Genomic DNA, 15,362 nt, shown 5'->3' on the forward strand with positions numbered 1-15,362 from the left:
TCTCAAACTCCTAGCCTCAAGCAATCCTCCTGCCTCAGCCTTCCAAAGTGCTGGGATTACAGACATGAGCCACCACACCCTAAATCTTTGATTCACAATCTGTTTCCATTAGGCTGGAAGGAAAGATGGACAAAAGTAAGAACAAGTGTCCAGAGGAAAAACAGACCTGAACATATCTCCTGGCCGCCTCCACATCCTCCTGGTTAGAGGGATCTCTGGGTTCAGCCCAGTCACTGCTGATGGTGATGGAAATCACACCACCTTGACTGGCGCGGTATACATCGTTGTACAGATGCCAGGCCTCAGCATGAGCCTTTATTAGGTTGTGGCCAACAATGTAGGGGGCAGTGCCAGGCCTAACAAAGATTCCTGGAAACATACACATGAACGTCAACAGAGAATGGATAGAATGGATGTGACCGAGATTGTTAGTCCCTGCCTGCAGATGTCCCCTCTCTGTTTGGGAGAAGAGGTGTAGATTCTGGCATTAGGAAAACTGGAATTCAAACCCTGGCTCTCCCTCTTATTACCTGGCTGTGTAATTTTGGGTGAGTAATTCAGCCTTTCAGTTTTCTCCCTGGTGAAATGGGCAGCAGAGAGTGCTTGTTAGAGGGAAATGAAACGTGTATGAAACCCACCCACAGCAGCACTGTGTCTGGAAAAGGGAAGGACACTTGATAAATGTTGGTTTCTGTCCCCCTCCTCCAGAAGAGTGGTTCGTATGTCTCAGGCAAAATACCCATAATAGAGATACCTGTCACAGAATCTAAAGCCCCCAATTTAAGAAATGCTTAGGCTGGAGCAAATCAAATCAGATGGTGACACCCGAAGCTGAAGTGTGACATTGCAGCCCAACTCTGTTAGCTACTATAGTCAAACTAGAGAGACTAAAGAGATGGAGTTTCTTTCTATTGAGTTAGCTTCAAACCAATGTTATATTCAGAAAGGACTACATGTACAAATGATTTTTTTAAACTTAAAAGACAACCCAGGCCGGGCAGGGTGGCTCACACCTGTAATCCCAGCACGTTGGGAGCCTGAGGCAGGTGGATCACCTGAGGCCAGGAGTTCAAGACCAGCCTGCTCAATATGGCAAAACCCGTCTCTACTAAAAATACAAAAAATTAGCCAGCTGTGGTGGCAGGAACCTGTAATCCTAGCTACTCAGGAGGCTGGGGCAGGAGAATCGCTCGAACCTGGGAGGCGGAGATTGCAGTGAGCTGAGAGGTTCAAGCAATTCTCGTGTCTCAGCCTCCTGAGTAGCTGGGACTACAGGCGCACGCCACCATGCCTCATTAATTTTTGTATTTTTAGTAGAGACGGGGTTTCCCCATATTGGTCAGGCTGGTCTTGAACTCCTGACTTCAGGCGATCCACCCGCCTCGGCCTCCCAAAGTGCTGGGATTACAGGCATGAGCCACCATAACTGCCCTATTATTATTTTTGAGACAGGGTCATGCACTGTCATCCAGGCTGGAGTGCAGTTGTGCCATGATCATGGCTCACTGACGCCTTGAACTCCCGGGCTCAAATGAATTGACAGGAGTTGATAATCTGGAGCTCCTTGGGGATCCACTGTGATTGTTAGGGTTGGAGAATATAGCTAATGCAAGCAGCTGACACAGAGATCCCCGACAGTGAATGCTCCAAGAGAGGCGCCTCTCATGTGTTGAAGGAGTATAAACCAAAGAGGCAACCTAGGACCAATGGAGATGCCTCTGATAATGATTTGAGGCACATCTTCTGGTGGCTCTTTCCAGCTGTTCCACAGTGTTCTGGGGAATCACATGGATGAACACAAATTTATTCTCATTAGCTCAGAACTAAAGGAAAGGGAAACTGGATGGTTCTCAAGGCACAAAAATAGGTCCACAATTTCTTATTCAAAACCCTTAAGGATCCCGCAATCCTACTTTTGGGCATTTATCCAAAGGAAAGTAAGTCAGTATACCAAATAGATACCTGCATCTCCCTGTTTATTGCATCACTATTACAATGGCCAAGATATGGAATCAACCTAAGTGTCCATCAACAGATGAATGGATAAAGAAAATGTGGCATTTATATACAATGGAATACTATACAGCCATAAAAAAGGATGAATCTTGTCATTTGTGACAATATTGATGGAACTGGAGGTCATTATGTAAAGTGAAATAAGTCAGGCACAGAAAGGCAAATACTGCATGTTCTTACTTATATGTGGGAGCTAAAAAGATGAGCTCCTAGCAGTAGAGAGTAGAATTGTGATTACTAGAGGATGGGAAGGGTAGTGGGGAGGGAGGATAGGGAGAGGTTGGTTAATGGATACAAAGTTAAGCTAGATAAGAAGATGAAGTTCTAGTGATGTGTGGCACTGTAGGGTGAATATATTTAACAAGAATTTAGGCTGGGTGCAGTGGCTCACGCCTGTAATCCCAGCACTTTGGGAGGCCGAGGCGGGCGGATTACCTGAGGCCAGGAGTTTAAGACCAGCCTGGCCAACATAATGAAACCTCGTTTCTACTAAAAATACAACAATTAGCCAAGCATGGTGGCCCATGCCTGTAATCCCAGCTACGCAGGAGGCTGAGGCAGGAGAATTGCTTGAGCCCGGGGGATGGAGGTTGCAGTGAGCTTCACTCCAGCCTGGCCGACAGAGTGAGACTCTGTCTCAAAATAAATAAATAAATAAATAAATAAATAAATAAATAATAATTTTAAAAAAAGAATTGAGTGTGTATTTTCAAAAAGCTAGAAAAGAGGACTCAGAATGTTTCCAACACAAAGAAATTATGAATGTTTAAGGTTATGAATATACTAATTACTCTGATTTCATCATAGCACATTGTATACATGTATCAAAATATATTTTGTACTCCATATATATGTGTAGGGAAAAGAAAGATCAGACTGTTACCATGTCTATGTAGAAAGGGAACACATAAGAAATTCCATTTTGACCTGTAACTTGAAAAATTGCTTTGCTGAGATGCTGTTAATTTGTTACAAATTAACAACTACTTTGCGCAACCTTGTGCTCACAGAAACATGTGTTGTATGGAATCAAGGTTTAAGGGATCTAGGGCTGTGCAGGACGTGCCTCGTTAACAAAATGTTTACAAGCAGTATGCTTGGTAAAAGTCATTGCCATTCTCCAGTCTCAATAAACCAGGGGCACAATGCACTGTGAAAAGCTGCAGGGATCTCTGCCTTGGAAACCCGGGTATTGTCCAAGGTTTCCGCCCATGTGATAGTCTGAACTATGGCCTCGTGGGATGAGAAATACCTGACCATCCCCCAGCCCGACACCCGTGAAGTGTCTGTGCTGAGGTGGATTAGTAAAAGAAGAAAGCCTCTTGAGATAGAGGAAGGCCACTGTCTCCTGCCGGCCCCTGGGAACTGAATGTCTCGGTTTAAAACCCGATCGTACATTTGTTCAATTCTGAGATAGGAGAAAAACTGCCCTATGTCGGGAGGCAAGACATGTTGGCAGCAATGCTGCTTTGTTATTCTTTACTCCACTGAGATGTTTGGGCGGAGAGAAACATAAATCTGGCCTACGTGCACATCCAGGCATAGTACCTCCCCTTGAACTTAATTATGACATAGATTCTTTTGCTCACATGTTTTCTTGCTGGCCTTCTCCCTGTTATCACCCTGCTCTCCTACCGCATTCCTCTTGCTGAGATAATGAAAATAATAATCGATAAAAACTGAGGGAACTCAGAGACCGCTGCCGGTGCAGGTCCTTGGTATGCTGAGTGCCGGTCTCCCGGGCCCACTGTTGTTTCTCTATACTTTGTCTCTGTGTCTTATTTCTTTTCTCAGTCTCTCGTCCCACCTGATGAGATATACCCACAGGTGTGGAGGGGCAGGCCACCCCTTCATATATGTACAATTATTGCATATCAACCAAAGATAAAAGAAAAAAAATCTTTTAGGTTCAGATGTGTTTTGGAATTAAATGTTTCCTTTGAAAAAAGTACCTACCAGCCCCATGGGCCCGGGACAGCTCTCCATAGTCAAGCACACTGATATCTGTGCAGCGGAACATAGGAATGTTCGCTCAGTGCGATAAAGACCATGAGCAGCCTCCTGTTGGTTCGAGTCAGCTTTCACTACTATTAAATGAGCTCAGGTCAGCCAAACCAATTGTCAGAACCTTTGGGGTTTGGGAATTGTGGAAACAGACTGTAGATCTGTACAGCCTGACAAACTGTCCTTCCCCACATCAATTTGCCCACATCTCTGATCTCAGAGAGCTGCCCACCTGAGGCCGATCAGAGTCACAGAGCAAAGAAATGAACCCACCTTGAGGTACTGAGATGCGAAATTCATGGTTAGCAATGCCATGTCAGGAGGGAAACCTCTACAGCCCTGAGCAAGAAGCAGGGTTTCTGCTATGGGGCTTTCTTTGCTGCCTCCTCCTGTGCCATTTGGATTTCAACTCTTGATGTGCTAAGAATGCCATGATCCAAAGAGCCGACGAGCCAGGGCTGGGACTTACCTGGAGCCGCTGTTCCATAGCCATATCCCTGGTAAGCAATGACAAAGGGCTCATTCAGCGTGATCCAAAACTTCACCTTGTCTCCCAGCCTCTGGAAGAGCACATCTGCATACTCCTTAAACCGCTGCACGATGGTCTCATTCTCCCAGCCTCCCACATCCTGAAGCGCCTGCGGTAGGTCCCAGTGGTAAATGGTCACCTGGGAAGAAGCCAGACCAGCTGTTGCATCAATCGTGCTTTCCATGCGAAGCCCTAGGTTAGATGTGCCAGCATCAATGTCTGCTGCTAATCCTGAGGGTGACTTATAAGACAAAAAGGCTCAAAGATTTTTTTCTTTTTTTTTAAGGAAAGGGATAAATTGCTTTCATGGAGAACTAGATGGCTGAGGTCAAAGTTGGGAAGGAAGCTCTTTTATGCTTTTTGAATTCTGCACCATATGACTTTACCAACAATTAAAAAGTTAAATTTGAGGTCGGGCATGGTGGCTCATACCTATGATCTCAGCACTTTGGGAGGCTGAGGTGGGTGGATCACTTGAGGCCAGGAGTTTGAGACCAGCCTGGCCAATACAGTGAAACCCTGTCTCTACTAGAAATACAAAAATTAGCCAGGCATGGTGGTGCGTGCCTATAAGCCCACCTACTCAGGAGGCTGAGAAACGAGATCCACCACTGCACTCCAGCCTGGAGGACAGAGCGAGACTACCTACATCTCAAAAACAACAACAACAACAATGACAACAACAACAACAAAAGCTAAATTTGAAACCAGCATTTCGTTTACACGATAAAGGTGCTCCCCCAGCCCCGCTGGTTCCCGCATGTGGACTTTCCCGAGGCCTGACCAGGCCCCACCATACCTGAGGCTGGATGCTGGCGGCCAGCAGTGCGTCAATGAACCTCACGTAGTAGTTCAGGCCCGCTTCATTGATGTACCTGGTGGTTCCATCAGGGAGGATGCGAGACCAGGAGATGGAAAAACGGTAGTGGGACACGCCCAGGTTCTGCAGGGTGACCAGATCCTCAGCAATCTTGTGATAACTGTCACAGGCCACGTCTCCGACGGCGTCGTTTTCAACCTTCAGCGGTGTGTGTGAAAATGTGTCCCAAATGCTGAGTCCTTTGCCATCTGCTCTCCACGCACCTTCGATCTCAAGATGACAAGACACGGTCTAATTAGGTCATTCTGTCAAGCAGTCGCAGCTTCCTTTCTGCCACCGGGTGAGTCTCAAGTCAGGACGTTTACTCTTTTGTGATAATGCTTAGTTTAAAACAAGCACATTGGTCCAGGTATGGTGACTCACACCAGCAACCCCAGTGCTATGGGAGGATCGCTCAAGCCCAGGAATTCAAAACCAACCTGGGCAGCATGGCAAAACCCCATCTCTATAAAAAAATCAAAAACATTAGCCAAGTGTGGTTACCTTCTCTGGGAGCCTGCTCTGGCCCCCACTCAGTCTCGGAACTCCCCCGGCTTTCTCTACACATGCAGCAGGCCCACTCTCACACAGAGACAGACGCAGGCAGAAGACGGAAAGCAGGAACCATCATTAACTGCCAGGCAAGTCACTCGCCTTTTCGTATTCCATTTTTCTTGGAAAAAATAAAACCATCCTATTTTCTGTAGGAGTGAGCCTCATTTTGGATGAATACAGGAGCAATGTGATGTTGTTAGGACATCAGAATAAGCTCAGGTCCATGCTGAGAGCCAACGTGAGCAAACAGCCTGCTTGGAAGGATCTAGCTGAGGAATAAAAGGGTCCAGCAGGGACTCGTCATAGTCACGGGCTGTAGAACAGTGTTTTGGTCAATGACGGACCTGATATATGATGGTGGTCCCGTAAGATTATAATGGAGCTGAAACATTCCTATTGCCTAGTGCTTTGTAGCCATTGTAACGCTGTAGAGCACTGCATTATTCATGTTTCTGGTGGTGCTCATGTCAATAAACTGACCGTGTGGCCAGCAGTATAAAAGTATAGCACATGCAGGCCAGGTGCTGTGGCTCAGACCTGTAATTCCAGCACTTTGGGAGGCTAAGGGAGGAGGATCACATGAGGCCAGGAGTTCAAGACCAGCCCTAGCAACATAGTGAGACCCTCATTTCTACAAAAAAATTAAAAATAAAAAAATCATTGGGTGTGGTGACATGTGCATGTAATCCCAGTTACTTGGAAGGCTGAGTGATCCTCCTGCCTCAGCCTCCCGAGTAGCTGGGACTATGGGAGCATACCACCATACTCGGCTAATCTTTTTGATTTTTTTTTTTTTTTTGAGACGGAGTCTCGCTCTGTCCCCCAGGCTGGAGTGTAGTGGCGTGATCTCGGTTCACTGCAAGCTCGGCCTCCCGGGTTCACGCCATTCTCCTGCCTCAGCCTCCTGAGTAGCTGTGACTACAGGTGCCCGCCACCGTGCCCGGCTAATTTTTTTTTCTTTTGTATTTTTAGTAGAGACTGGGTTTCACTGTGGTCTCGATCTCCTGATCTTGTGATCTGCCCGCCTCAGCCTCCCAAAGTGCTGGGATTACAGGCATGAGCCACCGCGCCCGGCCTTGATTTTTTTTATAGAGATAGGGCTTTGCCACGTTGCCCAGGCTGGTTTTGAACTCCTGGGCTCGAGCAACCCTCCCACAGCACTGGGATTTGCAGGCGTGAGCCACCACACCTGGACCAATGTGCTTGTTTTAAGCTAAGCATTATCACAAAAGAGTAAAAAAGTTTAAAAAATTAAAAAGTTAATAAAGTAAAAATGTTATAGTAAGCTAAGGTTAATGTGTTATTGAAGAAAGAAAAACATCTAAAAAACAAATGTAGCGTAGCATAAGTGTGCAATGTTTAAGTCCACAGGAGTGTACAGTAATGCCCAGGACTTCCCATTCACTCACCCCTCACTCACCGACTCACCCAGAGCAACTTCCAGTCCCGCAGGCTCCATTCACGGTAAGTGCCCTGTCCAGCTTTTATGCCATATTTTCACTGTGCCTTTTAGATACACGAATACCACTGTGTTACAGCTGCCTCCAGCATTCAGTACCGTAACAGGCTGTACAGGTTTGTAGCCTAGAAGCACTAGGCTAAACCATGTAGCCCAGGTGTATAGTAGGCTATACCATCTAGGTGTGTGTAAGTGTACTCTGTGTGATGTTCACACAACTATGAACTCCCCTAACATCACACCTCTCAGAGTAAATCCCTGTCGTGAGCAATGCATGACTGTATTTGTGTGTCTTTGCCCAAGTGCTTCTGCCCAGGCTCTCCCTGCTCTACCTGGCCCTGCAAGCACTCATCTCAAGACAGCCAGGCTCACCATGCTGGTCTGGGTAAATTTGAGGCTGTGAAGAAGCCAGGCTGTCTGGAAGAGGACTGCCCAGACCCCATGCTGCCCCTCCATGGGTCTGCTGGAATCTCCTGTTCATGCGTCTGCCCTTCCCAGCACTGAACTGAGAGCCTGGTGCAGGGCAGGTGTGTGGTCAACGGTGTCCCACCACCCTGAACTGCTCACCTGATATGCAGCAGAAGCCGCACTCCAGATGAAGCCTTCAGGAAACCGTCCGTACAGAAACTCATCCTCCCTGGCCAGTGGCATGCCGTTGTTGGTAATGACCTCTGTGTAGTACCTGGCGGAGGTTCTTGCTGTGCGAGGCCTGTTCGTGTTGTTGAAATCAACATGGTACAGTCCAAACTTGACCGTGTAGCCATTCAGCCACTCAAAGTTGTCCATCAGAGACCAGGCGACATACCCTCGAAGGTCTACACCATCGACCCTGTAGGCTGGGAACATCCCAAAGGGAGCAGAGGAGAGCTTGACACCAGGAGTCAGGGCCTCCACACAGCCAACCCAGTGTCAGCTCCTCAATTCAAGGTTGTTGTCCTAAAAGTGACATACGCCCTGAAAGACCAACAGGTCATCTGTCGATCTTACTTTTTTGCCAGTACCTATGACTCCACAGCAAGCATTAATGACTGATCATCTCCAAATCAAATTCTTCTGTTGGGGTAAAGAAACATGCCCCAAATTCAAGAGCCTCAGCCCACTTAGGAAGTTAAGCCCAATGCATCTGTAGTCCCAGCTACTGGGGAGGCTGAGGCAGGAGAATTGCTTGAACTTGGGAGGCGGAGGTTGCAGTGAGCCAAGATCACACCACTGCACTCCAGCCTGGGCAACAGAGTGAGATTCCGTCTCAAAGAAAAAAAAAAAAGATCAATGAGACAAAAAGTTGATTTTTAGGCCAGGCACAGTGGCTCACACCTGTAATCTTAACACTTTGGGAGGCAGAGGCAGGTGGATCACTTGAAGTCAGGAGTTTGAAACCAGCCTGGCCAACATGGTGAAACCCTGTCTCTACTAAAAATACAAAACAATTAGCCGGGCGTGATGGCCACTGCACTCCAGTCTGGGTAACAGAGCAAGACTCCATCTCAGAAAAAAAAAAAAAAAAAGGAAGTTTGAATTTACACAACTTTCTTGTTTTACGTGCATAAGATACGCTCTATGGAGGCAGAAATTTGTGTTTTGTTCATTACTGTATCCCAGCACCTAAAATAATGAACGAATGGACCCATGACAATATGAATATTCTGCTGGGGACCCTGTGTGTGTGGTGTTTGTGCTTTTCCTTTGCAGAGACAACCATAGCCTTTTTCCCCAGCTTCTCAAGGAGCATATAACCCCCAAACAGATAAAGAATTATGGAGTTGGGACCTAAGAGAGAGACCTGTTGGGGGCTCATAAATCATCCTGGCAAAACATTTCAGGCACATGACCCAGGGAATGTGGGAAGGTTTCTTTAAAGGGAACTGAACCCTCACATACCTTTCAAAGCCTCATTGATATAGGTTTTGTGGTAAAATATCCTACTGGTATCCTCTGCGTTCGGATTGGTCAGTCCCACTCCATTTTCGGTGATGTAAATGGGAATGTCACCATACTCTTCCTTGATCCAGTTCAGCAGCCTTCGCATCCCCCAGGGCGCAGCTCTGTTCAGTGCTGTGGAAGGCCACGAAGTGTCCTCCTCCTCAGCCATCTCCCGGTCATCTTCATAGGAGGGTGGGTTTAGACTGGGTGTTTTGTACTGCACGATTCTGGAGGAGTATGTGTTGAGGCAGAAGACGTCGGCCGTCGCCCTGATGAACCTCTTCTCTTCCTCAGTGAAGCTTGGCAGGCGGGAGGTGGCTAAGTGCTGCAGTTCACTCCTGTTCCCCACTTTCCACTTCATGGCGTCAGGATAGTCTCCGTTTCTAAAAATGGGGTGGGCAAACCAGCCCAGGGAGAACTGCAGCATTCGGTCAGCGGCTTCCACATCTCTGGGGACCCCTGGTGACTTGGGCTCTGCCCAGTGTGTACTGAGGCTCAGCGAGATGACCCCCTTCTGCTGCTGCCTGTATTTCTCATCGTACGTGTGATAGACTCTGGCATGGGCTTTGATGACGGCGTGGGCTATCCTATATGGTGCCCAGCCTGGGTCCTTCACCCCTGGGGGAAATTCCCCTGAGCCGTAACCCAGCCATGCCAGGTACATGGGCTCATTAAAAGTCATCCAGAACTTGACTCTGTCACCAAAGGTCTGGAAACAAAAGTCTGCGTAGCTGTCAAACAACTCAATCAAGGCAGGATTCTCCCAGCCTCCGATATCCTGGAGGGCCTGGGGCAGGTCCCAATGGAACAATGTCACCATAGGAAAGATGTTGCTTGCCATCAAGCCATCAATCAGCCTATTGTAATAATCAACCCCGTGACTGTTGATAGAGCTGTTTCTCCCAGTTGGGAAAATCCGAGACCAGGAGATAGAGAAGCGATAGGCCTTCACCTTCAAAGCTCGGAGCATATTCAGATCGGCATCCAGCTGGTGATAGCTGTCACAGGCGATGTCTCCAGTGGCATTGTCTTTCACATTGCTCCCTGGTGTGTGGGTAAAGTTATCCCAGATGCTGGGGCCTTTGCCGTCGGCATCCCACCCGCCTTCGATCTGATAAGCGGAAGAGGACACGCCCCACAGAAAGTCATCCCGGAAGGTCCCGTGGTAGAACAAATCTCTTTCAAACTTGGGTTGGCTGGAGAACTTTTCCCAAACGACTTTAGCCTTGGAGGGCACCTCAGATGGAAAAGCGAAGGCTCTGGCTTTGGAGGGGAGGTTTGCTGTATTAGGTGGTGGCAGTCTTTTTGCCCCCTTGGTGAGGAAACCGTTCTTTTCTATGACGCTAGTGAAAAAGTAGGCAGATTTCCTGGGAGTCCTTGACTTGCTGCTGTCGTTGAAGTTGACATGGTGCAGGCCAAACCTCTGGCTGTAACCAGAGGGGCCTTCGAAGCCATCAATGAGGGAGCGAGCAATGTAGGAACGAACATCCACGGAGTCTTCCCTGATAGCTGTGAAGAAAAATAAAAATTAGATTTATTTATTTATGAATTTATTTAATTGAGATGGGGTCTCACTGTGTTGCCCAGGCTGGTCTCAAACTCCTGGACTCAAGTGATCCTCCCAAGTAGCTGGGACTGACTACAGGAGTGAGCTAGCACACCTCTATTTTATTTATTTATCTTTTGAAGACCAGTCAGTGCAGTAGTGAGAAGGGGGAGCAGGGTATTAGAAGCTGTTTGATCTGTAACTCGTTGTGAACAGTCAACTAAGTTATTACCTCGGACCAGCGAGGACTGTTTTTCAATAAAATAGTTTTTACTGAAAAATTAGAAGTATAGTCTCTGTTACTAATGTTGATTTTAAAAAGTGTTCCTTTTGACATGAAAGTTTTGGGGGTGAGTTGGGTTACCCCGTAAATGTTCACCCTTTTTCCTCCTCAGAATGGATAAAAGGAAAATCCACAAGATCCTCACAAAACATCAGGCCACTTTTGTGGCCATAAATCTCAAAGCAAAGGAGCATCCTCATCTTCAAATAAATAGTGGAGGGATGTGTCCCATGTGTTACCACCAGGATGTCTTGGTTTTATATGGAACACATAAATCAATCTTTTAACAATATGCTTTTGCTTTTCCTTATTTATGTTTAGTAATATTGACATTAAGTGACAACATATTTCATATTTTAAAAAAGAAATAAACCAGCCTGGGCAACATGACCAGACTCTGTCTTTTTTCTCTATAAAAAAGACAGAAAGAAAGAAAATTAGCCTGGCCTGGTGGTGTGCGCCTGTAGTCCCAGCCACTTGGGAGGCTGAGGTGGGAGGATCACTTGAGCCCAGGAGGTCAAGGCTGCAGTGAGCCAAGATCATGCCAGTGTGCTCCAGCATGGGCATCAGAGCAAGACCCTGTCTAAAACAATAAAAATTAAAATAAAGAAATAAATAAAGCCTAAAACATATATTCCCTGGTACAGTGCATTGAATGGTGGCCCCCAAAAGATATATCTAAATTCTAACCCTTGGTACCAGTGAATACAACCTTATTTGGAAAAAGGATCTTTGCAGATGTAATTAAGTTAATGAGTTCAAGATAAGAACATCCTGGGTTAACTGAGGACTGACCTGTGAGATGAAACCTATTTGCCATACCTTTCCAACTGGAATACAAAGACATATGAAATAGTACGTTAGGCAAGAATGAGACCGTAGTTGTGGATCCATTGGATCAAAATCAATGGCATAGAATGTAGATTTTATAGTCAATTAGAGGAAATGAAGACCAGTGTGGCTGGAGCAATGAGGGAAGAGTTAATGGGTTGGAGTCCGGAGGATCACTGGAGCCTAGGAGTGTGAGGCTGCAGTGAGCTATGAACATGCCACTCTCTTCCAGCCTATGTGATAAAGCAAGACCCTGACTCTTAAAAAAAAAAAAAGATGATGAGACTTGATAATTGCATAGGACTCAGATGGGCAGAATGTAGACGGAGGTATTCTAGGCAGTAAGGACACTGGGCCAGGCATGGTAGCTCATGCCTGTAATCCCAACACTTTGGGAGGATGAAGTGAGAAGACTGTTTGAGCCCAGGAGTTTGAGACTAGCCTGGGCAATGTGAAGAGACTCTGTGTCAAAAAAAAAAAAAAAAAAAAAAGCCAGGCATAGTGGTGTGCACTGTGGTCCCAGCTAAAGAGGCTGAGGTGGGAGGTTGGCTTGAGCTTAGGACTTTAAGGCTGCAGTGAGCCATGTTTATGCCACTGCACTCCAGCTCTCCAGCAGGCAACACAGCAAGACCCTGGGTCTCAAAAACAAAACAAAACAAAACAAAAATCACAGGAGCAAAGACATTAATGACATGAATGAACCTTTGGGAAAGAGAGTTAGGAAGCTGATGTGAAGGACTCCCCATTATTACTACCAATAATGCTTTATTTGGCTCCATTTCCCTAGAAGACTTTCTTTGTCCCATTAAACAAAATTGTGAAGACCTGGAGAAGTACCACCCACCTTCCAATCACTGGCACATCCATTGTTCTTACCCTTGAGCACCTCATTGATATATTGATTGAAGTAGTCTACTCTCAAGGAATCATCAAAGAGATCTTCACTTTCCCCTATGGGCATGCCATTCCCGGCCAGGTATATTGGAACTTTTCCTCGTGTGTATTCCAGGGATACAAACTGCAACAGCCTTCTTATCCCCCAGGGCACCACACGAATCCAAGAGGATGAGGTCTGGGGCCACGCATGGTTCACATGTTGGGAGAAGCCTCCAATGGTATCATAGCTAGGGATGCAGGTGTTTTGTGGGGCATTGCTGATGAGGCGGGAGGTGTAATGTGACAGACCCAGAAAATCAGCGGAGCCTTTCAGGAGCTGCTTCTCTGCCTCTGTGAACTCGGGGAGTTGAGCCACAGGATGGAGGCACTGTCTGTTCATCTGTTGGATCTGGGTCCTCAGGGTGGCTGGATAGTCTCCATCCACAAAGATGGGGTGTGCAAACCAGCCCAGCATGAAGTGCAAGAAGCGCTCAGAGGCTCTCAAGTCCTCAGGCCTCTCTGGAGACAGGGGTTCTGCCCAGTCTGAGTTCAGCACAATGCCCACATGCCCCTGCTGCTGTGGGCGATGGTGGCTGTTGTAGTAGTGCCAGGTTCTGGCATGAGCCTTGAGGACCAAGTGAGCCACCTTGTGAAAAAGTGAGAAGGAAATACAGTGATTAGTAATAACAACAATGACAACAACAGGACGAATGAACCAGTAACAAGTCAACAACAATGTCAACAAGTCAATAAAGACAACAACAACATTGACAGTGTCAATATTGACAACATCAGCACTAATGTTAACATTAAGTCATCAACAAATAACAACATTGACATTAACGTCAATGATGTTAACTAGTCAATAATAAAGTTAACAAGTTAACAACATAAACAACAAGTTAGGACTGATACTAACAATGTCAACAAGTCAACAATGTCAAGAAATCCACACCAATGTCAACAAGTCAATAATACCAACGATGTTCACATCAATAACATCAATACCAACATGAACGGCATCAGCAAGTCAACACCAATGTGAAAAGGTCAACAATATCAAGTCAACAATGTCAACAAGTCAACACCAATATCATCAGCAAAGTCAACAAGTCAACAGCAATTCTTCAACATTGTCAACAAAATAACAACAGCATCAACAACCACATTAACAATAACAACTAACATGTATTGGGCACCTACTACTTAATGAATTCTCTCATGTAATCCTCACCACAACCTCATATAGCAGGTACAATTATTACCACCACTATAGAGATGGGGAAAACAAGATCCAGAGCTGTGCAGTAACTCCACAAGGCCCAGAGTCAGGAGTAAAGTGAGAACAAGCCCCTGGCAGTCTGACTCCAAGCCTGTTACTGTTACCCACACTGCTATTCTGCCTCTGTCCTTAATAAGTGCTTGTTGAGAAATTAGTCCATGGGGAGGATTATTTTAATTAGCACACAAGGGAGAGGAGGGCTCTTTCCTGCCTATTTGTTCTTCTTTCTATTTAATGGACTCTCAGAAGAAAAACCAAACTAGGAGTTTCTTTGTAGACTTAACTCATGCTCTTACAAACAGCAACAGCTTTTTGTGGGAAGCAGGGACAAAAGGAGAGTGTCTGAAATATAACAAGCCTAGATTTAAATCTTGATTCTGTCACTAACTTGTTAACCTGGACAATTTGCTCTCTCAACTTCAGCTGACTTGTTGGCAAGAAGTGGGTAATTATGGATCCATCTGAGATGATTAAATACATGTATATAAAGCATTGAGCAGAAACTCAGAGAGCAGGAGTGAGCTTGCTAAATCTTAGCTTGCTTTCCTTTTTCCTTTTTATCATCTGAAGAGGATGACACTCACCTCTGAAGAATTTCATGTCAAAATATGCCATAATCACTAAAACGCCTGGTTGCTTCTCACATCCCAAATATTAGTCCTTAATTGAGTTCTAAACTCGAATGGCAAACTGTGCTCCTTTCCCAAAAGCAAGGATGTCTTTCTTCTAAATTAGCCAGTGTCAGGAAGGGAGCTCAGTGGAATATTAGACAACCATCAAAAATAGTCATAGCGACCGCTTAATAATAGGTAAAAGTGCTAATGACATGATATCAAGTAAACAGTGAACAACAATCTGAGGTGCCCTGTGACAACATCATAAATGCAAAGAAGCCAAGATTGGAAGGAAATATTGTAAAATAATAAAATACTTTTTTGTTTTGTTTTGTTTTGAGACAGAGTCTCACTCTGTCACCAAGCTGGAATGCAGTGGCGCAATCTCGGTTCACTGCAACCTCCACCTCCTGGGTTCAAGCAATTCTCCTGCCTCAGCCTCCCGAGTAGCTGGGACTACAGGTGCCTGCCACCATGCCTGGCTAATTTTTGTATTTTTAGTAGAGACAGGGTTTCACTATGTTGGCCAGGCTGATCTTGTGATTCACCCGCCTTGGCCTCCCAAAGTGCTGGGTTTATAGGTGTGAG

General features: G+C 46.0%; 1 protein-coding gene and 1 pseudogene across 1 annotated transcript in view; one reads left to right on the forward strand and one right to left on the reverse strand.

The window, feature by feature from the left end:
* Window positions 1-15,362, reverse strand: part of LCT (lactase) — a 56,405-nt gene that overhangs the window by 13,273 nt on the left and 27,770 nt on the right. The window contains exons 7-12 of the mRNA XM_005573041.5: window positions 12,879-13,524; window positions 9,301-10,851; window positions 7,990-8,258; window positions 5,349-5,639; window positions 4,490-4,688; window positions 167-369 (exon numbers count right to left, since the gene is read on the reverse strand). Coding sequence (XP_005573098.3) covers window positions 167-369; window positions 4,490-4,688; window positions 5,349-5,639; window positions 7,990-8,258; window positions 9,301-10,851; window positions 12,879-13,524 — 3,159 coding nt within the window. The remainder of the gene's footprint in view (window positions 1-166; window positions 370-4,489; window positions 4,689-5,348; window positions 5,640-7,989; window positions 8,259-9,300; window positions 10,852-12,878; window positions 13,525-15,362) is intronic.
* Window positions 2,932-3,795, forward strand: LOC135966521 (uncharacterized; annotated as a pseudogene).

Source organism: Macaca fascicularis, chromosome 12 (genome assembly GCF_037993035.2).
Source record: "Macaca fascicularis isolate 582-1 chromosome 12, T2T-MFA8v1.1".
Lineage (NCBI taxonomy): Eukaryota > Metazoa > Chordata > Mammalia > Primates > Cercopithecidae > Macaca > Macaca fascicularis.